Below are 23,950 nucleotides of genomic sequence, written 5' to 3'. Positions count from 1 at the left end.
TTGCTCTTAGGGAACAGTCCCACTGAGTGAAATGGGGGTGCAGTGTGGCTGAAGCACGTCCCTCCCCTTGGGTCCTGCTTGCACCCTGTTGGTGGTTGCATTTGTGGTCCCAACAGCATTTCTGGCTTATTTTAATTTACTCATTGGATGCTTAGGAAGGTGGGGAAACAGATGGAAACAGTTGTGTTTTTCACTGTAAAGGCCTATGACTTTAATATACTGCAGTCTGCTTGAATCCAACTTGGTGATGTGGCATACTTTCTCTGAAACCAGTGGCAATCATTACAGAAAATATTCAGACAAAAAAGCAAGCAGCCGGAGGTGGGTGCCCTCTTCACCTGCAGTCCCCGCTGGGCCACCTGCTTTGCTTCTGTCTCAGAAGAGACACTTGGCACCAAACCTGGCCTTACAATGGAATTTTCCATGCCTTAGTTTTCTCAAATTAAAAGAGAAGTATTTATTTTTATTTGAAAGGCAGATTTACAGAGAAACACATGCACACACATACACACACACCACACACACACACTCACAGATCCTCCATTCATTGGAGAGAGAGAGATCTTCTACTCATTCCCTAAATGGCCTCAACAGCCAGAGCTGGAAACTTTCTCCAGGTCTCCCATGAGTAGTGGGACCCAAGCATCTGGACCATCTTTTCTGCCTTCCCAGGCACATAAGCAGGGAGCCGAGTCAGAGAGGGAGCAGCCGGGATTTGAATCAGCACCCATAGGGGATGCCAGCACTGTAGGCAAAGGCTTAACTTGCTATGCCGTGGCACTGGCCCCCCAGTTTGGCATACTTTAAAATGAGTAGTCCATCCTGCTTTATAACAAGCAATCATTCCTTCCCAGCTGGAGATTAGTAAAAGAGCGTGGTTTAGTGCTGCCAGGGATGGAGCTGTAAACGTGTTTGTCCACGAGGGCAATTTGCGTCTTTTTGGAGTTTTGGGTAAGAAAAGCTCTTGTGGGGAAGACGTGGATTTATTTAGAGCAGGCCCCAGATTCCAGGAGCGACACTTGTGTGTTAACCAGGGGTGAGGGTGGGCATGGAGGCACTCATGGGGAAGAGAGATCAAATTGAAACAAGAAGGGAGCCGCAGTCTCTCTCATCACTGCCTAGGACCTGCTCTCTCACTGGTCACTTTTTAGATCTTGGCTAAGAGAGCAGTGCAGAACACACTGGCTAGGACAACACTGGCTTCTCGGTTCTGAAGGAGCCCAGGAAGAGGCTGGGACTGGGCTGAGAGGCCGCAGGGCCTCAGGCACGTGCAGTCTATCCGCCTGACCATGTGTTCTTTGGATCCGCCTGTAACCATCTTTACTGTCTTCCTTGCAGATTTAAAGAGAAGCGACTATTCCCCTGGAAAGGTAAATCCTAGCTTAGGACTTGATACCAACAGAGAGCCACCTGAGGAGTCTGCAGAGAAGGACAAGAATGGACATGCCCAGGAATACCATACTCGACTGTGAAAGGAGGAGGGATGAAGGACAGTGGTCCTCACGCTTCCTGCTGTGAGCTGTGCAGTGACATGGATTAGGTTGTTCCACATGGAGCACACCATGGCAGAACAGCTGTATGTGGTATGCCTCGCTGGGACACACACCTTCTGAGCCCCACACCATGCCTTGTCCAAAGGCCTCTCTGGTCTACGAAGGGTTCTCGCTGTAGACCTTGGTCCAGGGCGATTTGCATGTGTTCTGTGTCTTCCGGTTCCACATGAAGATACTTGGATGAGTCAGCTGGGAATACTGTGCTTTTATACCTCATTGCTTTAGCTGGTCGCTAGGAACCTTTGGAGCAAAAATACTGTGCAATAAAGGACTAGGGGGATGAATTTAATTTATTTTCTCACTATGTGTTCAAAGTCTACCCCCTACTGCTATATATCACCTCATCCGTATATTGTGCTTACGTATATATGTGTGTACATTAAACAGTTACTTGACTTTTTCCTCTTCTCTTTCCAACAGCCCAGGGCTTTCAATAGCAACAGCAGAGAAAACGGCGGGGTGAAGGTGTATTTGCACAGACTGTGCAAACTCACCAGTACAAAGTGTCCTGGTGAAGCCTTCAAGTGTCACAGACTCATGTAATGCCTGGGCCTCCCAGGTTGCTGTGAAAGAAAGGAAAAGAGAAATCTGAAACAAATGTCCTCATGTTCCCCGCTCCCCTCTCTTAAATGGGACAGCGAGGGTACGTAGAACTGGAAAGGACTAGAAGAGGGTTTCTTTTTTTCCGATGCACAGGGGTACAATCAGAGGGTGGACCAAGTCAACCTCTGGAACACCGCTCTGTCTAAAGCTGTGAATAAAAGGGACTTCACAAAGTCCAGAAAGGGCTAGGATTAACAGAAAACATGATTTTCCTGTAAAATGTTTTTGAAATTTTTGTATCATATATACATTTACCTTAAGGATTTTGAAGATGCTTTGTATACACAGCTTTTGGGGGTTTTATGCGTAAGCATTTTCTGCAGTCAAGTCAACACCCATTTTCCATGAACTTTGCTTGAAGCCCCTCATGTAACACAAATGTAATAGGCTCCATTTTTCTCAGTTAACCCTGGGAAGCAGCAGGATTGCCAACTGAAAGCTTGCTCCACAGGGGCCTGCTTCCTGCTAGGACAGAGGTCCTCTGGATTTCAGGACGAGGGTATTTTAAAGTGCAGGCTGAGAAAGGGCAGCCACCTGTGAGGTTTGAAGGGGAGGATCCCTGGAAGGCACCCCGGTAGCAGGGAAGGGCAGGGCCAGTGGTCTCTCTGGCACTCTGGGTGGGACTGTGCTCCAGCTGTCTGCTCAAGCAGAGATGATGGAGATAGGAAAGCCTCCTCTCCCCAATAGCGCTTTCTTATTGTCTAGTGTTCCAATGTTGGGTTTGAAAAATCTCAGCATTATCTGAGTGGCTTCTGAACCAGCTTTTAATATCTAAGTCTGCTGCCTCCTTAGGCCTTTCCTCAGGGAAACAGTGTCTACAGGGGTAGGAAAATGTTTCAGTGTAATGGTGTCTGCTTATGGTTAGAGTTGTGCAAGCGTTAATTTAACTCCACTTTTTTTTTTTCATAGGTCTTGGGGTGGCTGGAGGTGGGAAATCTGGGTGATTAGTTGATTGAAGTTGATTGACAAAAAGGATAAAGTGTTTTTTTTTTTTCTTCAAGAGTGTGGTAGCTTTATCCTACTCTATGAAGCTCTAAGTGATACAGCGGTACTTTTTCTGTTGCTGCGTTCTGCCATGGGAAGGTGGGATTTTGCCTATACCACGTATAAGACGTATTACACACGCCTTTGTCACTGGGAATGAAACTTGAAAGCAAATACATTTGGAGTTCACATTTCTGCGGTGTGCTTTTTGTTTTTTGCTATGTTGCTTTTATTATTATTATTATTTAATTTGAGAGAGCACACTCCCATCCTCTGGTTCACCTTCTCAGTGCCTGCATTGGTTAGGGCTGCGACAGGCCGAAGCTGGGAGTCTTGACCCGTAAGCCAAATGACTTACCAAGAAGAAAAAATGAGCAAGATGACATTTAAAAAACGTGCACTGTTATGCAAAGGTCACTGTGGGATGCATGCAAATGCCATGCAAATGCCAGGGTGACAGTTTTGACTTTGAGTGATTCATGACCACAAGAGGGTGGAGCATCCATTCATTCATTCAGTTTAATCCCACTGAGGTTTGCTAAATGCCTTTTCTGGGCTGTAATAGAGATGAAGATGCGCTGAGGAACACAGCATTTCTTTGTCCTCAAAATGCTTCTTGTTGTCTCTTTCTGCTTGCTTGTTTGTTTGTATTTATTTCGACCAGGTATTAAGAAATGAGACTTCTGAGCAGTGTTGATTTCAGAGGTGTATCCTATACTAACATCTGCTGGGATGTTAGGTTCAGGCTGGGCTGAGAAAATTAGGCCAACTTAGGGATGGTTAAGCTAGACACAGAGGAAATACAGACGCCCCCTCCCCTGCAGCCCGACAATCTTTCCCTGAGCGCAAAGCCACTCTCACTGATGAGATTCGAATGTGGTGCCGGTTGTTAACGATCTCTCTCCATAGTGCTGCACCTTTCAGGTGTTGTCCTAGCGCTTCTTACAACTCTGGGCTCAATCTGTTTCGCAACCTGTTATTTTCTGTGGCTCTGCCATAAAAATAATAATTGGGTGATTAATGCCTGTAATAAGCACGTGGTCAATGATTAAAGAAAAAGATGTCGCAGCTGGTGTTGTAGCCTAGCGGTTTAAGTTGCTGCCTGCAATGTTGACATCTCATGTGGACATGAGTTTGTGTCCCAGAGGTTCCAGTTCCCATCCAGCTCCTGGGGAAGCAATGAGGAAGGCCTGTGTGCTGACCATATGGGCGACCCAGAGGGAGCTCCTGGCTCTGAGCTTTGGCTTGGCGCAGTCCTAGCCCTTGCAGTCATATGGGCAGTGAACCAGTAGAGGGAAGATCTCTCTGTCTCTTCTCATATCTGTGTCACTTGTCAAAATAAAAAAATCTTTTTAAAAATTGCTTCTTTTTGTTGTTTGTTGTTTGAGATGAAATCAAATGCTTCATCTCTGGAGTTCATCACATGTGTCCCTGTTCTGTTTGCTGTTCTTCCCAACTGGCTATCAGCATCCAGCATCAAGAAGGGCACACAATGTGCATTTAACAGTATTTCTTAGGGAAGTACTAAAATTTCCACATGCCAGTGGATTTCATTCACTAGATGACATATCAAATTTGCATTTTTAATCTGGAAGGGAATGACTACCGATTCCTTAAGAGCCAACACAAGTCTTTTGATGTCCCTCTGTTTTAATTTTCTAGCTTTTAGCAACCTGTACTTTGTCTGTTGATTTCTCCACCAGCTCTGCCCTTATAACCATTGGTGGAAGTGCTGGCGTGCAGTCCTGTACTGGGGACTGCGGAGCGGAGGTGATGGCTTCCCAGCGACTGCCTAGAAATAATCATCACTTGATTACCCTTTGAAAAGAAGATTGATAGAAAAGTCATTTGAAAGATGGTTCGTTACCATGCCCTCGTACTATTTCTTGACTCACATCTCTCCAGCGCCCGAGAAGCGGGGATTATTCTCTGAGGTCGGAAGTTGGAGGCTGTCTGTTTGCCTCTTTGAAGTCTTGCTGTTTAATTTTCTGTAGTCATTTCTTGGGCAATTTTCTAAGAAACTAGTTGAAGCTAATTTATCATAAGTTAAAGTCAAATGACAGAAAAGATTTTCCCCCCTTAATAGCATTTTACTCCGCAGAGCTTAGCTTCTGAAGGAAAATGAGACTTAAATAACATTTCAAATCTCTAGCCACATGGGTGGGTACAACGAATAGGAAGAGTTCTGGAAGCCGCAGTGTTTTTTTGTTTTTGTTTTTGTTTTTTAAATTTGGCACAGTTATTGTTTTGTGATTTTTTTTTCTTTCTAGACAATGAATTACAGGTAATATATTGTGTTTTTTAGGAAACATCCACCTAAAATAATTAGATGAGTTAATTTTTTTCAAAGAAAGATGGTTTAGTCCTCAAGGAACGATGAACCTTGATCTCTACCATTTACAGACTTTTAATCTAACTTTATATAATTTGTTTAGCCTCCCTGTTAACCCCTAACTTGGAAATGAAGAGTCTTCATTTTTCCAATGAAGGTGAGTGATAATGAGACAGCCTCTACAAAGCCCTCTGAGGATTTCATTTAAAAGCCTGCTTGTGAGCGTGGGGTTCACTTCAATAAATAAGAAGGGGTTTTCATTTCTGATCTTATTATTTGATCATTATTTAATGTTTATAGATGATGCTCAGCGGGCCTGTTCCAGTATAAATACAAAGTGCTTTCTGCTATGCTCCCTTTTCCTTAACGGGAGCAGTTCACGCCTCTCTTTGAGTTTCAAGGATTGAAATCAGGACATTCACCATTTGATGGTGTCTCCAACTTCTTTCATTTCAGAATAGACTTAAGCTTACCCAGCTGGTTTCTTTTACCTTTTCTCTGCCTGAAGATAACCTTCCAGGAGGATTAAAGCTGGAACCTTGCATCTTCATTGGTGACATTTTGGAACAACAAGAAAGAGTAGATTTATAATCTTGATGTTTGTAAAACCTGATGCTTCAAAGAAATTTTCAGTGACTGACATTTTGTTCATATGGCTATTTCTGCTAATATGAAAATTCTATCTACTTCTAGAAAACATGTTCTCTTAGCATCAAATTTCCATCAATAGCTCAAATTTTCTTAGAATTTTCATTGAGAACCTATAGAAACTTCACCTACTGAATTAGCCAAAAAGTCCTCATCAATATGATAATCCAAACTCCTTTTGCCTGTTCTGGTTCCACATAGTTGAAGCAATCTCATGATGCAATTCAGCTCCCAAGACCTCCAGAGACACAACGTGATGGTCAGGCAGATAGAAGTTGTATAGTTTACATGGGTTCTATTTTTTGCAATAAATTAATACACTGTCATGTCACACGATGTTATCAAATGGTAGGTACTGCTGTATAGGTCAACAAATATCTAATTGTCTAGAAAAACACAAAGTGAGGCAGATAAATCAAAAGTTTTAATGATGTCAGGCTGAGGCATCCTGTTTCATCTCCTGTTCCCTCTCTGCAGGGACAGGCTTGCCGATGTTGAGCACAAAACCCAACGTCTGACATTCTTCAGCCTCATCCTAACTTCAAGCAACTCTTACGTGAGCCGTGAGAATCATGAATCGTAGGCAAAAAATGATTTTTTTTTCCTCCTGTTGCTCTCTCTCCTTCCCCTCCTCTTTGGTTTTTATGTCTGCTTTTTCCTCCCTCCAGTTCATTCTTGTTCTCCCTCTCCTGATTCTCTTCTTTCTTCCAATCCCTCTTTTTTTTTTTTTAATTCTACACTGGCTACAAAATTGAACAAAGAGATCTGAAGAGACTTTGCTTTATCAAATGTTTACGCGTGCGGGAGAATGAGGGTCCTGTGGGGAACGTTAATGCCCTTTCTCACTGAATGGCTGTGATCATTTAAATTTCCACGATGGCAGGAGCTAAGATGGAAACAGGAAGCATGGATACACTTAAGATGTGAGAATTGGCTGAATTACACGAAGAGAGTTCATTGCCACATCACCCTTCCCCAAGCAGAAGGTCTTAAAGCTGGGACTCGTAGGTTTGAAAGAGGAGTCACATTGGACAGTATCTTGAAGGGTTGTGAGTGAATGCTGAAAAGATTTAAATGAAATGTTTTAAGTGACCAATTCAAAAATTTTCTAGAGTTCTATGCTTAGTGCATACCAGTGTCGAATTTCTAATTTACCTTTGTTAAAGTCCCTGGGAGCCATGACTGTTAGCGTACTGATGCAACAGGGCAGGTGCTCATTTTATAATTGCCCAGTGGCTGCTTGATCTCTTTATTAGTTCAGTCATTAATTTTTGGGTTAATGAAGATTAATATTGTTCCTACTATTTTCCTGGCATTGTGCCAAGAGTATCAAGCTGGAACTGATACGTTGGTGAGAAGACTTGTAAACAAAATGTCCCTTGCACTGAGAGCTGCAAATGAACCCTTTGCAAAAATGCTTTGGAAGACAAATGAAGAGAGACTTCTTTGAAGAGAGAAAGAGAAAGCTGCAGTGAGAATGCTCCAAAGCAGGTTATGTAGTAGAAAGAATGCTTTGGGAGAGATATCTGGGGAATGCTGAATAATGGCGTGATTATTTTGTAGGGCACGTATTGGAATAGGACAGGCAGTAGCAAAAAGTGAAACTAGAAAGGATGATAAGTTTTATGATGCAGGGTAGGATACAGTTTTTTTTTTAATGTAACACTGAATGAGATTTAGAGCCACCTGTGGGAATGCAACATTTGGTGAATGATCACAATTAGCATAAGTGTTTTCATGAGGAAGTGTAATTGCTGATATCATTACTGCTTTCTGAATTTACTTCATACCGCTTCATTACAATCATTATTTTCTTGTGACACTTGTGGACATTTTTGTCAATTTTATGTCAAATGTATTTTATGAAAATTGCTAAATATTGATCCATAGCATGAAACTTTTGTAAAACAATTTAATGCGCACGTAAGAAAACGTTGCCAGCCCATGCTTTCTCACTCACTCCCTATGTCTGTGGTCTAAGGAAATGACAGGCTTTATTGGATGCTGAGACAAGCTGATACATCGAAAAGATGGTAAGAGCAGAGAGAGGAACATGCCTGACCTCTTCTTAGAAAGATTCCTGGAGGAGATACTGGAGAAATGAGCGGGGTGAGGGCATGAGATTATTCAAAAAGTTTTTTTTTCTTCTTTGAGATTTATATATTTATATTGGAAAATGAGATTTACAGAGAGAAGAAGAGACAGATCTTCCATCTGCTGATTCACTCCCCAAGTGGCTACAATGGCCAGAGCTGAGCTGATCCAAAGCTAGGGACTTCCTCCAGGTCTCCCAAGTGGGTGCAGGGTCCCAAGGCTTTGGACCATCCTCTACTGCTTTCTCAGGTCACAAGCAGTGAGCTGCTGGGAAGAGGGATGGAGCAGCCTGGATACGAACCAACACCCATATGGGATCCTGGCACTTGGAAGGTGAGGACTTTAGCTGCTAGGCTACCGTGCCCGCCCCAGGCATGATGATATGATTTAAATACTTCTTTCAAATTAAGGAGTCTACTTCCTGAAGTTTTATGATAATGGTACCAGGAGAGTGAAAATCCTATCCAGTTATGGTGTTTTGAGGTGGGAACTTTAGGAAATGACTGGATTCAATGAAGTCCTTAATGCGGCTCACCACAGTTGGAACCTGTTGGTCTAATATAGACCTATATAGACCTAGACAGACATACACATTCCCTCTTACCACATGATGGCCTCTCAACAAAAAGTGAGCTCATGTGGCCCGCCTAATTTTGGATGGTGTGCCTCCAGGACTAGGATATCGAGTATACTGTTTTTATTTATAAAGTAGGGCACCTTGGGTATTTCATCATAGTAGTGAAAAGCAGACCAATACAGGACAATTCAAGAAGAGGGCATACCAGGAAACAGAGAGTGATTGGTTTGGCTGGGGCATTCACATTTCAGTATGGCAATAGTCATTCTGAGGGGATGAGACTGGGAGGATAGGGGGTCATTACATGAATGAATGTTTTTAAAAGATCCAGAGAGAGAGAGAGAGAGAGAGAGAGATCTTCCATCTATGGTTTTACTCTTTAAATGCATGCAACAGCTGAGGCTCGGTCAGGCTGTAGTCAGGATATTGGAGCTCTGTCTAGCCTCCAGCGTGGGAGGCAGGGATCCAAGTGCTTCAGCCCTCGCCTGCTGCATCTCAGTGAACACATTATCAGGAGGCAGAATAGGGACTAGGAAAGGAACTCCACTATGGACCTCCAGTAGGGAGTGCAGACAGCCCATGCAGTCACAACAGCTACTCCCTGAGACGTAGTATGTGACTCATTTGACCAACACCTGCTCCAGTGGGATATGAGGGGGGACTCAGCGAACCTCTCTCAAAGTTCATATTCTTGCTTCAAAAAAATCTCATGAAATGGTGACAATTATGACTCCCATATAAATTGCTGCTCTGGTTCAACTGTGCCGTTCTCCCCAAAGTTCCTGCTCCTGTTTTGGAAGTCTTAACTCTCACAGTCATACATTAATGATACTTGGAGATGTGGCCTTTGGGAGATCAGAATTAGATGAGGCCATGAGGTTGTGAGGATAGGGTCTCACGGTGGCAATAGTAGTTTATAAGAAGACGGGGGGAAAGGACCCAAGCCGGCTTGCCTGCTGCGTCCCACTGTGCGAAAGTCTTTTTACCAGACATCAAGCAAATGCCCATGTGATGCCCCTGTATCTACCGTCTCTGGAAATGGGAGCCGAATAAACTTCGACTGAGTCGCAAGCATTCTGTTAACAGCAACAGAGAGTAGATCGGGAACACTAGCAAACATCACGTGTGCTATCTGCCTCTCCAGATGATTGTCATCGCCTGCATGAGCCTTGTCCCTTGTCCAGGAATCTGAGTGTCTACCTGATACCACTTGATTTCCCTTGGACCGCATCAATGACAGTCTGCTTCTTGTTGGACCAGTCCCCTGGTCTGGGAGCATGTTGAGCAAATACACATACAAAAGTTCCTAAGACTGCATGATTTTAAAAGATGGAAAATAGATTTGCCCTCATGTAATTTTTAAAGGAAGCAAGGAAAAAAGAAAAAGGGAAGGGTAAAAATTCTAGCATATTAGTGACATTTCAGCTGGAGAGTGGAGTTTCTCCTGATGCCACAATAGGGTGACTTTTTCTCACAGAGGACTTCAGACACTTCCCATCTCCGGAAGCAGATGGCGTCTCCTGTTTTCTCTGGCTGGGATGCAGCCTAAGCTTTCTTCACCAAGACAATGTGAAGTCTAAAAGTGAAAAAAGATGGACTGTTCTCAACCTCAGCATTACCTGAACTGTTCAGAATGTCCTACTTAACCCAACACTCTCTCAACAGTGTCTCGTCTGCCAGGATCAACCGATGGGGCAAACGTAAAATCCATGGGCCGTTTGCTGGATCCTTTGTACCCAATACCAGTCCCTGACTCTGAAGCAATGACAAAGTGATTGGGAGTTTTTTAAACTCTACGCCTCTGATTGAGGTACTTTGGAGTTCCTAGAGAAGGCATTTCATTGGACCTTGGTGAAGTAACTGAAAATCCTGGGCTGGTCCCTGGATGGGAAGAACCCCAGAGCTCAGGGGTCCCTCAGGTTCTGCCTGGGAAGGATGCTTCAGTGCTGTCTGGGAGAAAGCCAGCTGCATAAGCTCAAGCAGTTCTAGCAAGCCACTGTTCCTGCATGCTGATACAGAAATCTTTCGTGTCTTGTCATCTTATTTTTGGCCTCATTCAGGTACAGCAACCTCCTGCTGGTCCAGCGTTGATCCAGCCACTCACCCCCACTTTCCGTCTAAGCCTTCCAGCCCCAGCTAGGATTTGAACTCGTGGTCCCGAGAGCAGGCTGGATTAGTGCTCGAGGGCTCCCATGCTGACTTCATCAAAGCTTTCCTCCTCACATCTCCATTATGCGAACAGCTCTGTTAACCAAACCTATTATCTTTCCCCCTTGGTTTTCAACTTGAGAAAGGGAAAGCAACTTCTTTAATGGCCCACAGATGGATGATTAACATTTTACATGTCCCTGCTGCTAAGTAAAAGAACTGCTTTGTGGACAGTGAAATGCCTCGCAGAAGGAAGCGGCAGTCAGCTTGGTTTATTAAGTTGTGCTGCTTCATTGATCACAATCCTTTTTTTTATGGTGGTGCTTAAAGGCCCATCCATTGTACTTCTCGGGGGCGGGGTAGATCAAAACCAAGTGCTTTTCGTGCACCTTTGACATCTGGCATAGCAGCCGGCTATCTGGGCTATTGCTCTCAAGCAGGACGGGGAGCTGCATTTACTGTGACCATGCTGGCCTCTCTGATTTAAGCTACTGCAGAGGGCAATGAATTACCTTAAAGGAGCTCCACTGTAGAACTCCAAGTTTTACGCCGGACCCCCACCAGCTTCCCTACTTTATGGGTATGAACAATCAGACAATTGAGCTGATTTGACTTTGCCACTCCTGGAGTTTCATTGCCGTGAACCTGGGGATGTAATGATGGCGATGCCACGTTAAGTGCCGCTCTGACTAGCAGGAATGCCTGCTGCCCATTCAAGTAGGGCACCCATTCTTGTTAGCTGGAAACTGCTCTGATTTGCAGCAAGGGGGAAAATAGATCCCATGCAATCAGATTAACTCAACTTGGAACGTTATTTTCATTTAACACTGTGGAACCAGGCAGTGTCCCATTTTTTTTTTTTTAATGGTAAACTATTAAAAGGCAGGAGTCTTGCAGTGTGGATGCGGGAGGCACCTCCCAAGTCCCAATACAGACACTCAGAGGAAGCTACATCCATAACACATAGATGCCAACCTCATGAAAGGCTCAGGCTGTCTAATACAGAGGATTGACACAATAAATGTCTTTTAATCCACTCCTGAATCCATCAAGAGTTCCCCTTCAAAGACCAAAAATCACATGGACTTTTGCAATAAGAAATGCTGGAAGGCCATAAAATGTTACTTACCAGGCCCGGGGAAAATTAAAGTTAATTGTTTAAGAGAACTGTGCTCTATCTTCTTGTTCCTTTGTGAAAATGCACAACATAAACTTTAAATATGCGACACTGAAAAAGAGTGGTTACCGAGACTAACATTGTGGCACAGTGGGTTGAACTGCTAGTTGTGACACAGGCATGCATATCACAGTGTCAGTCTGAGTAGTAGTAGCAGCTGCTCCATTTATTTATTTTCTTTTTTTTTTTTTATTGTTGCTTACATTGTATTATGTAGTACAATTTATTTATTTTCTTAAAGATTTATTTTCATTGGAAAGTCAGACATACAGAGAGAAGGAGAGAAAGAAAGATCTGTCTGATGATTCACTCCCCAAGCAGTCACAATGGCCGGAGCTGAGCTGATCCAAAGGCAGGAGCCAGGAGCCTTTTCCAGGTCTCCTACACAGGTGCAGGGTCCCATGCCTTGGCTATCCTCAACTGCCTTCCCAGGCCACAAGCAGGGAGCTGGATGGGAAGTGGAGCTGCTGGGATTAGAACGAGCACCCACATGGGATCATGCATGCAAGGTGAGAATTTTAGTCGCTTTGACATCACATGGTGATAAAAGAAAGTCTGGGTCTTGAGTTTTTTCTTGCACTTGGATTCCAAATTTCATGCTTTGACCCTGCTATTTCTAATGTATCTGTAATCGCAATCATGTAACTCAATGATTCTAAATAGAGGCTTGTTATTCCCAAAGAGAGAAGAATTTATATTTCAAATGCTGTCACGTAAAACCACAGAAAAGATAATGCGAGTAAGTGTAATGTGGCCTCTTTCAAATAGAGGCACTGACCTCAGGACTTGACGAGAGAATCAAAGATGAGTTTTTAATATCAATATTAAGGATTAGTTATTTGACTAAAGCATGCTTTCAAAGAAAAATTCAACATTTTTTTAGTAACTTCTCATGAGATATTTAAGTCTGTCTAGCTATGGTTCAGCTCAAACTTTCATGAAAAGTAATGGCCAGCGGTACAGTCCATTAATTAAGGTACCGTTTGCCTGGACTGGTGAGCTGGCATTCCAGGCTAATTTCTCTTGTGGCATTGACATCCCATTGGGCATTCAGGATCCAGCTGTTCCACTTCCCATCCAGCTCTCTGTTTATGGCCTAGGGAAGCAGCAGAGGTTGATCCTAATCCTTGGGCCCTTACACTCATGTGAGAGACCTGGAAGAAGCTCCTTGCTTCCAGCTCTGGATCAGCTCAGCTCCTGCCATTACCACCATTTGGAGACTGAACGAGCAAGGACTGGGGTGAAAGGAGCTAGCAAGTGCCAAACACAGAGAGAAGGGAGAGGCTGGTCGCCTGGTCTGATGGCTTTCTGTTGTGTGTGGGTATTGAAATACTGCAGTGTGCTTTGTAAGCGTGCCAAAGTGTTACACGTGAGTCCAATTTTACACAAGAAATGACTTAAGGAAAGTATGCATCTTTTTGAATATTTTGCCTCATCCATGCAGCCATCTAATGAAATTATCTTTTTAACTCAAACATCTTTTTAATTTAAATGTATCATGTTGCCTTGTGTTTTCTCAATAAACAATATACTGTATGCAATATAATAATTATTTTGTTTCCGTTTTCCCAATAACTATTATGATTTTCTAGTTATTATTAGGTATGCTATGCAGTTCTTTTCTATTCATATCTAAATTCATATTCAAGAGTTTTGATGAGGAATTTATTTTTGGTGGTTATAGGTAGACTTGTAAGGTTTTCTGATATGAGTTATTATTCTATAACACTAACTGAACCCAAATTTGTTAGGTGGGGAGTTTGGTTTATATCTATTAGGAGACATTTTATTAGGAGATAATAAAGGGACATTACTACTTACAGTGATGATACAGTGTGAAATACAGTATATTTTAGTGGTAGTCTAATAACTTTATAAAAGGGTTTTATTTAAAATTTCTAGTAATGCTGAAATCTGAGTGTCTTCTTTTTTAAAGCTATGCTTCACTTCATCTTACAGGGAGACACTGTATTCCAAAGTTGATCTTTGGAAATACTGCTACGAATATTGGTTCCTTTGGTCATGTCTGTTTTTCCGCATTGATGAACTGTTGTGACACTCAAGTGAAGAATATATAGGAAAAGATAAACAATTTTTAGACCAATGAGTCATGGCCAATCTGTTCTTGCTTCTCCAGTTGGGTACCTAACTTGGCCACCTTTGCAGCAAATTTCCTTTTTCAATTACCCGTGCCCTTTTAAATAGAGATATGGGATCCTGCGCCCGGGGACATAGTGGATATGTGGGCATTATTTATCTGGAAATGAATTACAACATACAGCTTCCTTTCAACGACAGAGTCTGCAGTCTTTTTTCGCTGCTTATTCTGACAAGACATCTGTGAAAAAAAAAAAAAATGCTTCCCAGTGGTCATTTTGGTTGAACGTGGAGTTGAGCAGATGCTTGCTCAAGCCCTAACCACCTGGCAAGCCTTTGTTGCCTTGGCAAGAGTCTGTACACTGGGAAATCGGAGGAACACATTTCATTCCAGCTGAAGACAAGATTACACGTTGATGATATACTGTGAGACCCAAGGCTTACCATAGGTGCCATTCCAGAGAGAATGGGGAACTTGGGGATTAGCCTTCATCAGGCACAAGGTCCAGAAACTGGTAGGTGAATTATAAACCAAAGCTGTTTCAGCAGCTGGCATGCCCCAGCGGTTCCATTCCAGCATAGGTGAAACTGTACTCATTAGCAAAGCCATCAGGCAAGTCAGCTTGGGCTTTGTCAGGGTCTTCACCTACAAGCAAACTAGTGTTCCAGGAGACACATGGAAACTTGGAGACCGTATGCCCTGTTTCTCCAAGGAGGATTTTCGCCAAGTCACTGAAATGCCTCAGAAAGCCTGCTTTGTGGTCATCAGATGTGCTCTGGGGTCAGAGCACCTGGGATTGTTGCCGCTCACCAAAAAAGATTGCATTAGGATCAGGTAATAATGTGCCATATTAATTTAGTGAATCATTTTGTTGTAACTATTATTTCAATAGAGATCAAATTCTAGTACAAATACAATGTTAATCTAAGTTTCCTAGTCTTCAGAGACCCAGAATTCTCTGCCCTATGGACACCTACATTCTCTCTGAAGTATTTCTGTGTGTTTCCAAGTAGTATTTAAATCCTCTGCATTTCATTAACCACTTGGAGTTTCACTTTACTGCAAATCTGGGTCTGCAGAGCGTTGCCATCTTGTTCATGAGCAAGAAACTACCTAAAGTTACACATTAGGCAGCTGTTCTCTGAATCCACGGGGCCAACCAGCCACTGGGTTTCTCACTGATCCTTTGGTCCATTTGTCTCCAAGTTTCAGGACCTCATGGGCCTTTTCCTTGCTGTCAACTCACCATTTCTTCCTGTTCTTCCTTCTTGCAGAGACTAGAAAACTCTGAGTTCTTCTCCGAGACTTCTAATGCCAAAGCTAACACGTACTGGCAGATGTGAACATTTTGTTTAAAAGGAACCGTCTTCCATGGTGATTGCAAATAGTACTTGTTCTGTCCAAAGTGGAGCAGCCCTGAGTGTGCAGGGGTCAAGTCTTTCCTTGTGGGAATGTGGGAACAATGTCAGATCTGTTGCTTATAAAACAATCTGGAAACTTAGATTTTATGTAAAATTTCCTAATCAGGTATAAGACAAACAAAACATGTGTGGAGTAATACTTGGCATCCACTTTCTAGAACCTGTTTCCTCTGCTTGACAAACATCTTGTCAAGGCCAGGCTCAGCTTGGGTGACGATGCTTCTCTCTTGACCCGTTCTTCCCTGAAGCTATTCCAAATAGATTTAATCACTTTTTGTTACGGTTTTGAACATCATTTTTTCCCCCAACTACCTGTTTCATATGTCACTGTTATTTTTAATTGTATAAATTTTATTTTTGATTATTTTTACATATTTGGTTAGGGTACAAAGAGTCAAGGGCTAGAGGAAAGTGGGTGAGACCATTGTTTTGACATTCTCCTCTTGCTTCCCTGTCTCTGCAGGAAGGGAACAGATATGAGGAGATGCCACGCCTAGTCTCCCAACCATCCCAGGGTCCCTGATGTGGGGCATGCTCCAAGGATCCTGTTCAAGTGGTTTTGACAGTTCAGCAGTTCTGTATTGCTGCCGATCTAGCCACTCCAATCATGATGAAATAGCTCTAGACTCCACTGGCTGAAAGAGCTCACTTTAGAGTCTTCATTTGCCCAGGTATTCACTGCTAACTCTTTGCTGGGTTAGCTGATCAGTTTGTTCTGTCCTCTGTCGTGGTACCAGATGTCCTCTGCAGGCTCCATGTGCACCTGGATATGCTGTTCACTGCTCTGACTGAGCCACTAAGGAGGCCCAGCTCTGATACATGCATTCCATAGTCAGAACATGGAATCTGTAATTTCCTCCATGGTTGGAGTTCTGAATCCAGTGGTTCAGTTTGGGGGATTGCTGAAAAAAAAAAAAAAACCCTCATCTGAGGTGATCCCAGACAAACTTGAAGGGAGCCAAGTTTTGTTCACAAAAAGGTGCTTAATTCTGTCAAAGGTTCATAATTATCATGCTATATGGTTGAAGTTAAATTTAAAATTGTGGTGCTTCATTTTGCAATTTGGTGCTACTTAGATCTAGTGTGACTTTATAGTAAGGAATTCCATGATAAAAGCAGCATTGTGGTATGGTACAGCAAGTTAAGCTGTGCCTGCAGTGTCGATATTCCATCTGGGCATAGGTTCTGGATACTCTACTTCTGTTGCCTCCCTCTGCAAATGTGCATGGGAAAGCAGCAGAAGACGACCCATTGATTATGGGGTTTACTACTCATGTTCTAGGTTCCTGACTGCCTGGCCTGGCCCAGCCCTAGCTAGGGTGGCCATTTGAGGAGTGAACCAGCAGATTGAAGATTGCTGTCTGTCTCTCTTTCTGTAACTTTGCTTTCCAAACAAATAAGTAGTTAAATAAATTCGTTAAAAAATTCCATGACCCACTGCTGGTGACATGAGGCTGTTGCCGTAATGCTTTCTTTGGGGAGTCCCTAGAAGACTTGGTTAGAAACCAGGGGACATAAAGAGTCTGTCAGAGATGCTCTGAAAGAAACTGCAAAGGTCTGTCTTCTAAGCAGGGCCACAGGCGATGCTGTGAGCACAGATGTTCATTGAAAAGCTCTGATTCCAAAAATGAGTTGGGAGAAAAAGCATAGAAGGCTTGCTAAGGTTCATCCTGCTATTTGAGTCAATGTGTTTGCCTTTAAATCTATGAAATGTTGTTGTAAGCTGCTGTTTACGGATCATTTTACCTCTAGGGACCTCAACTTTCAGCAGCTTCTTAGCTCCTTAAAACCACAGGTATCCGTTAGAATATCACCGTGAGTGTGTGATTAACCTCAATTAGTTTCTAGTACAGCTTCAAATAACATTCAAAGCATTGCCATGCAGGCGGGCAAGGGGTTGGACAATGGAACAGTTTGGTGATGCATTGTTTTTTTTAAAGATCAGATACAGTTTTCATCAGTAATTAATATCTGAAAGATTTCATCATCCTATGGGGATATTGGTGCATCCATTCCAAGCCTCTTGTAGCTTATTTCAACAGAGTGTTGGCGGGGCGGGGGGGTTGCTGTGGGTCTGAGTCTCATGAAAGCGCTGAGAAGAAGAGAGAGCCACACTGGCCTCATTTTAATGGCAACTTGGTGTGAATGATGCCTAGGTCATTTCTCAGGGAACATTTCTAACTCAGACCAGGTCCTCCAGGACACAAGAATTTCTAGAAAGGAAAATTCCAAGTCAAACAGGACACAAGAATTTCCAGAAGAGAAAATGTACCTATTATATAACAGGAAAAGCACAACCCATAAGAACCCATGAGATGGTGTTTATGATATCCAAATTATTTTCTTTTTGTTCTCTGTTAATTAAAAAAAAACACTAGGCAAGGCCTTTTTCTTTTTCTGCTTTTAATTTTGTTCAGCATTAAAGGAGGGAACTTCATGAATATTGATTGTCATTTACAGAAAACATTCAGAAATCATGTGTGCATTATCCAAGAATGCTAACAGTATTCAACTAATCATTTACAGGACATAAAAGAAGGACAAAACCCTATTACATTCTAAAGTAATATAAAACTCTTCTTTAATTGTTAGGGAGTGCTGTTTTACTCTAGCATATTTATAATTAAAAAAAAAAGCCTCAATGCTTATTTTCTAAATGACTCAGGCTGCAGCTTTACTCACATACACAAAAATCAGGGCTTATATATTAAACAAGGAGAGAGAGAGAAAGATCAGAACATTGTAGATTTTAAAACTATATCTGTCACCGGGTTTATTTGTAGTTTGTTCTTTGCCTCTACAGGCCTGATAAGAATACCTGGAAATAACAAAATGAAGCTCGAGAAAAACCAATGGTGACTAGAGGACGCATTATTTTTGGAAGCAGAATTCTTATGCCGGTAGAGTGCACACTTCTATTTCACGTACTTGTGGCAATATAATGTTTGTGCCTTGCCAACAGTGGCGTGTGTGCTAATGAGATGCCAAGGGCATTCCTTCCACCACCCTGCTGCCCATGCAAGGGTGCTGAGTGGGTGCAGCTAGGCCCCGGACAGCCCGTAGTTTCCACTACTGAAGGACCTAGGATCACTCTTCACCTTGCAATGTAAGCTGGAGCTGAAGTAAAAACATCCAAGCTCTGAACGTTGGAAGGATATGAAAATTATTTCTCTCAATCCTAAATGAGGAAAGCAGTGTCAGGGATTTCAAAAAATATTAGAAAGTCTCCTTTAAATCTAAATCTCTTTTTTTTTCTTATAAATCGATCATCATAAAATATTAGCCTTTTAATCATATTTGGGAGGCAGGAAAAGCATCAGACGCAACAGATTTGTTCCTGCCTGGATTGCGACAGCTCAGGACACCTCAAGTTCACCTCTCTCAGTTGCTCCCCAACCCTCCCCCAGGTGCTTTGTAATGTTTATTTGGTGAAGGTCAGTTATGGCTTCAGCAAATGCATGGTCTGACCTCAGGTTATTCATAAGAAATAAACATGTACAAAAATATTTTGTTCATCAGAAAGCGGAGTCTATTTTCCTTAAGCTAGTCCGTGAAGAAAGGATTTGAACAGAGCCATTTGTTGCAAGCAAAGATGACTTAATTCACACAACGGTTTGTGTTTTGAATTTCCTTTTTTTTTGTTTGTTTGTATTGTTGCGTTCAGATAGCACTTGCAAGGTCTTAGGCCAATCTTCCATGCAAATTCTTTGGAGCAGATTTAATGGACAGCCCTGTCCGTTTCTCAGTTGTGTTACAAAAAGAAGCATACACTGAACAGTAATAACCCATCAAGATGCTTAAGCTGCAATGAACAGTTTCCATGAAAAAAAGCGAGAAGTACATGACACGCAGAAAGGAAGCAAGTGCATATTTGTTCTTTGTTGTTTTTTCCCCCTCTAAAAAAATTGTTACAAAGTCTTATGCTTAAACAGACATAGAAAAATCAGTGTATTCATTGTCTCCAGTTATTTACAGCAAAAATTGCGGAGACAGCATACATTGTATTAGACCTTCCACAAGCATATATTAAAAGTAATTACATCTGAAAAAATATTTTTATTTTTCCTCTACATCTCTACAATACATACTCAGTTTTCTGTGGGCGTAGCTTTCATTTTTGTGTGTGTGTATTAATCGGATGGAGCAGATGGTACTGTGTGTGGATGTGGGATTTTGGAGCTTCTCAGACATACCTCACGTGTGCCTGCATATGGTTGGGACAGAGGCCTGGGAATGCTCGCCAGCAGCCGCAGCCAGGAGAGGGGTGGAAGAGGAGGTTCATGCAGCCCAGCTGGGGTTCAGACGCCCCTTATTTCCCTGAACTGGGGGTAATGAAATTCCCGTAACCTTTGTGCTTTTCACCATGAGAAAAATCACTGAGCAGCTTTCTCTGATCCACAGGAATCATGCAGGAGGCAAAGATTACAATGACTAATTCGCGCCAGAGGAATTTCAGCAGCTTAGGAAAAGTGCACAGACAACCTCCTTCTGCTGCACCGGAACCCATGGTCTGCACTTCCAGGAGGACCACAGGACCAGGACCACGGAAGGAGTGCTCCACAAGCAAACGACTAAGGGAAAGCCAAAACTCGCTGCAGGAAGTGAAACCACACTTTCAAAGGAACACATTGAAACTCAAAGGCATCAAAGTCATGTGCTTGGCTTTTAGAAGACAATAGCAAGAAATCTAGCCCCCTGGCTCTATGACACATAGACAGGACAAACACAACTGTCTTGTGTAAGCCTTCATTTGATTGAGTTGTTTTCACTGGCTATTTTTTCTTTTTAGAATTGATATCGTCCTGTAATCCTGGAACAGTATTAATTGAATATGGAAATTAATTTGAGTATCAGAAGGGCAGGATCTATGCCTTATTCCTTCCCTCACAGGCTAATATCATTCTACTATCATCTGGGGTTCAGGCCAGCTTTGGTCCAGTTGAACAGGCTCCTCTGTGCAATTTCACTTTCAACCAAAGATTGCAAGCTAGTGATCTCCATGCCCTCCTCTGCTACAGCTGCATTTTCTGGTGCATTTAAGCTCTGACTCGACCACCATCATTCACTAATTGGAAGGTTTCACAAAATGCAGAAACTCTAGCATTAGCTTCAACAGTATTGGGGATGACCCATTTTAGATGGGGCATCCTCTGGCTGGTTGGCCATTAGGCTGTTTCACTTTCTTACATCCACTGCCTGGCTCTCTCTTAGGCCTTTGAATATTTAACCCCTACTTTACATGGACCCATATCTCTGGTCCTAAGAAAAATGTGCTGGCTGTTTTCCATTCTAGCTTTCCATTCTACACCAGTATGTATTGGTAGTTGGACACAGAATAGCCAATGGTTTTCCTAAAGCTGATGGTGGTCTTGTCTTTCTTTATGAATGGGATTTTGTCCACAGTTTCACCAGTGATGCACCCCGTAAGTTATTGCTGTTGTATTAAACTGTGATTCTCTCAGAGTACAAACACCCTTGCTGGGATTTATTGCCAACCACGGCAACTTCATTGAACACAGATGTGTATGGTGAGAAAAAGGAGTCAAGGAGAAAATATTTTTCTAATTTCCAATAATGGTAGAATTTTTCCTTGTTTCTGTAATAAGCAGAAACAAAGGATATGGAGCAGCACTGACACTATTTACCCCCCAACTGATGTTTTAGAAAAAGAAAGTCCAGTCATCCTTGAGGCAGGAGAAGTGTCTCCGCATTCAAGCCTGGCACACACAGCATTGCTAAGAGGGAGTTGATTATCCATCATAAACCTTTCTACAAACTGTTGAGCTTTACTGCTGAAGTTATGGGCTGAACAAGGCAACTCTGATAGGAAATGTACCAATTTCTCCCTGGCAGCTTGTGTTAATGTTCAGGGTTCATTATGATGTAGACTGTCTCAGATTTTGCCAAAGAAATCGAATTATCCAAGAGACCATTACGTTCTCTGTGTCTGTGAATGCAGATATGCTGTCAACCACAGCCCTGAAGCGCCTGTGAAAGCAAGTCCAATCCAGGAACGGCACAAGTGTCCGAAGACATTTCCACCCACAGCCGTGAGTAGTTAGGGGGGAAATTGCCTCCTGGTCATGGGGATCTGTGCAGGGTTCAAGCCAGATTTAGACTCCCTCGCTCTCCTACTTTTCTTCCAGCAACTGGTTTTCCTATCACAGACCACAGCTCTTTGTTGGAGTGTGAATTCATAGAACCTCATCTCCTTTTGTCAAATTTGTCTGATGCTTTTCGGATTCCTATATTTCCCTTGCTCAGGACTCGTGCAAGAAGCAGCTTGGATTTATTGGGGGATAGATATACCCATTAATGGGGTATCTGGATTATTTGGCTCTTAGCAAATTACAGAAAACAAGAGTAGTTTTTCCTTACTCATGTGCAATTTCTAGGCAAGTCCAAATAATAGAAGTAAATTCAGTTCATGACTATGCAGTTATGGCTCATTGGTCTGAAAGCCTTGTCAGAGGTTTCCAATTGTCATATTCAATCCATGCCATGGGCATTTTGTTGTCATTTTTCCTGTTTCCTCCCCCTCTCCTTGTTGATGTACCTTTTTTTTTTTTTAAATGGAAACATCCCTGAGTGGTTACAGTGCAACATCTGCAGTAGTGATTGTCATTTCCGAAGCATGACGCCACAAGAACAGATCAGAGATTGTTTTTTCCAGTGCACATTTTAGTGTGAGTGTGTTGTGAACACATGAGCTCTTATGGGGAAGGGACAAAGTTCTGGGTTGCAAGTCATAAAGAAAATTGCTCATACCAGAATTACAAAATATCTTGCCATGTAGTCACAGGAGATGCTAAAAAGCTTTGTTACTATTGAAAGCGTGACTTGATTTCTCTTTGAAGGGGAAATTTGGCAACTGTGGCCCAAACTGGAAATCTTGTCTCTCAATGCAAGTGGGCTGACCATGTACTGGTTTCCATGGTTTTGTTCTGGTTCAGTTGGGAGCTCTGTTTCCTGTCCTCTAGCTTCAAAAGGTTCAGGCCATCCCAATGAAATGTTTGCAGCAGTGGAAATGACACAAATTCAAAACCAGTATCTCCCGAGGCAAATGTGGGGAACAATCTTTTTCCTACATCACTCATGGGATGAGGGAGGAAAAAAATTCTCAGCCACTTCATCAATTGAGCCAGTTTAAATTCTCCAAGGTAAAGTGGAGGCAACAAATGATTCCCTTTACAACTGAGCAGGAATTACAGGCTGACAATGGGTAACACTAGGCCAACAGAACAATGAAAACAAAGTTTGACATAAGTTCAAAGCTCAAAGGGAAGTACCAAGTAGACACATTATGCGCTGCCTATCACAAGCCAATCATAAAACATACATTGCATTTGGAAACGGCTTGGTTTAATTGAGTGCCTTCTATTACCCTGTTTTCCTAGCAATCAGTAAAGTAATCTTTCCATTAGAAGGAAATATGACTCCTGGAATTAATTCTTTATACAAAGAGCTAGCAGGAGTGACATTCACACCAAGGAGAACTGAGTCCCTGTAGCAGCATAATAAGCAGTCTACAGCTGTCTTCCCAGAACCAAAGGTAATTTGGTTCAATGTAGTTAAATTAATTGAATATAACAGTAGTTGAGAAAGAGATTCATTATTTGCAAACCTTTTTTGTTTTTTCCCATTGGTTTGGAATTCATCAATCATGAAGTGAGAAAAGGCTCCGCTTTTCTAAATGGAAAAGCTGAACACTGATGTTTCAAACATCCGTCAGGAGTTCTGAGGTATCTTGGAGATGGCTCTCACCCATGAACCTCAGGAGAGTGTAAGAGGTTGCAAAAGCAGAGTGAAAGCTCCCACTGACAATAATGTACAAATTCTGTGTGTGTAAGACAGGGAGAGAAGGAGGGGATGTCTTCCTAAGTAGGGGCTGACTGAATCTTCAGGAGGATTACAGTTTTTGTCATCTTACACACAGATTTCTCCCCTAATTTCCTGTTGAACTATCTCAGTTTGGATCAAATAATCGCAAAGGCACACGTTTCAGCACATGGGCAGAACCAGTGCCTTATGGTTTTGACTGGAATAGAGAGAAACTGAAGTAGAGAGAAATCATGTGGAGAAGGGAGGAATTGAATAAGGAAGCCTGAATTCTCTGATTCTGATGTCATGCTTGCATTGTGCACTTTCAAGAGCTGCTAAAACATCCTCAGCTAGATGGATGTTGCAATTTCAAACTGCAGAGGAAAGAGTTACGCTGTTGCAGTATATCAACTTGCTAGAACAGCACAGGTGTTTTTTTTTCCCTAGTCTATCAAGTTTTTGTTCTATTTTTCGAACACAGCATTTATGAGTTG

General features: G+C 42.4%; 1 protein-coding gene across 1 annotated transcript in view; it reads left to right on the top strand.

The window, feature by feature from the left end:
• TRPM6 (transient receptor potential cation channel subfamily M member 6) overlaps positions 1-1,472 on the top strand; it is a 74,765-nt gene extending 73,293 nt beyond the window's left edge. Inside the window, 1 exon segment of the mRNA XM_040988730.1 lies at positions 1,339-1,472. Coding sequence (XP_040844664.1) covers positions 1,339-1,472 — 134 coding nt within the window.
• The last annotated feature ends 22,478 nt before the right edge of the window (positions 1,473-23,950 follow it).

This window comes from Ochotona curzoniae, unplaced genomic scaffold, assembly GCF_017591425.1.
Source record: "Ochotona curzoniae isolate NIBS_2020 unplaced genomic scaffold, NIBS_Ocur_1.0 contig_50, whole genome shotgun sequence".
In the NCBI taxonomy this organism is placed as follows: Eukaryota; Metazoa; Chordata; class Mammalia; order Lagomorpha; family Ochotonidae; genus Ochotona; species Ochotona curzoniae.
This window is presented reverse-complemented; position numbering and strand designations above follow the sequence as displayed.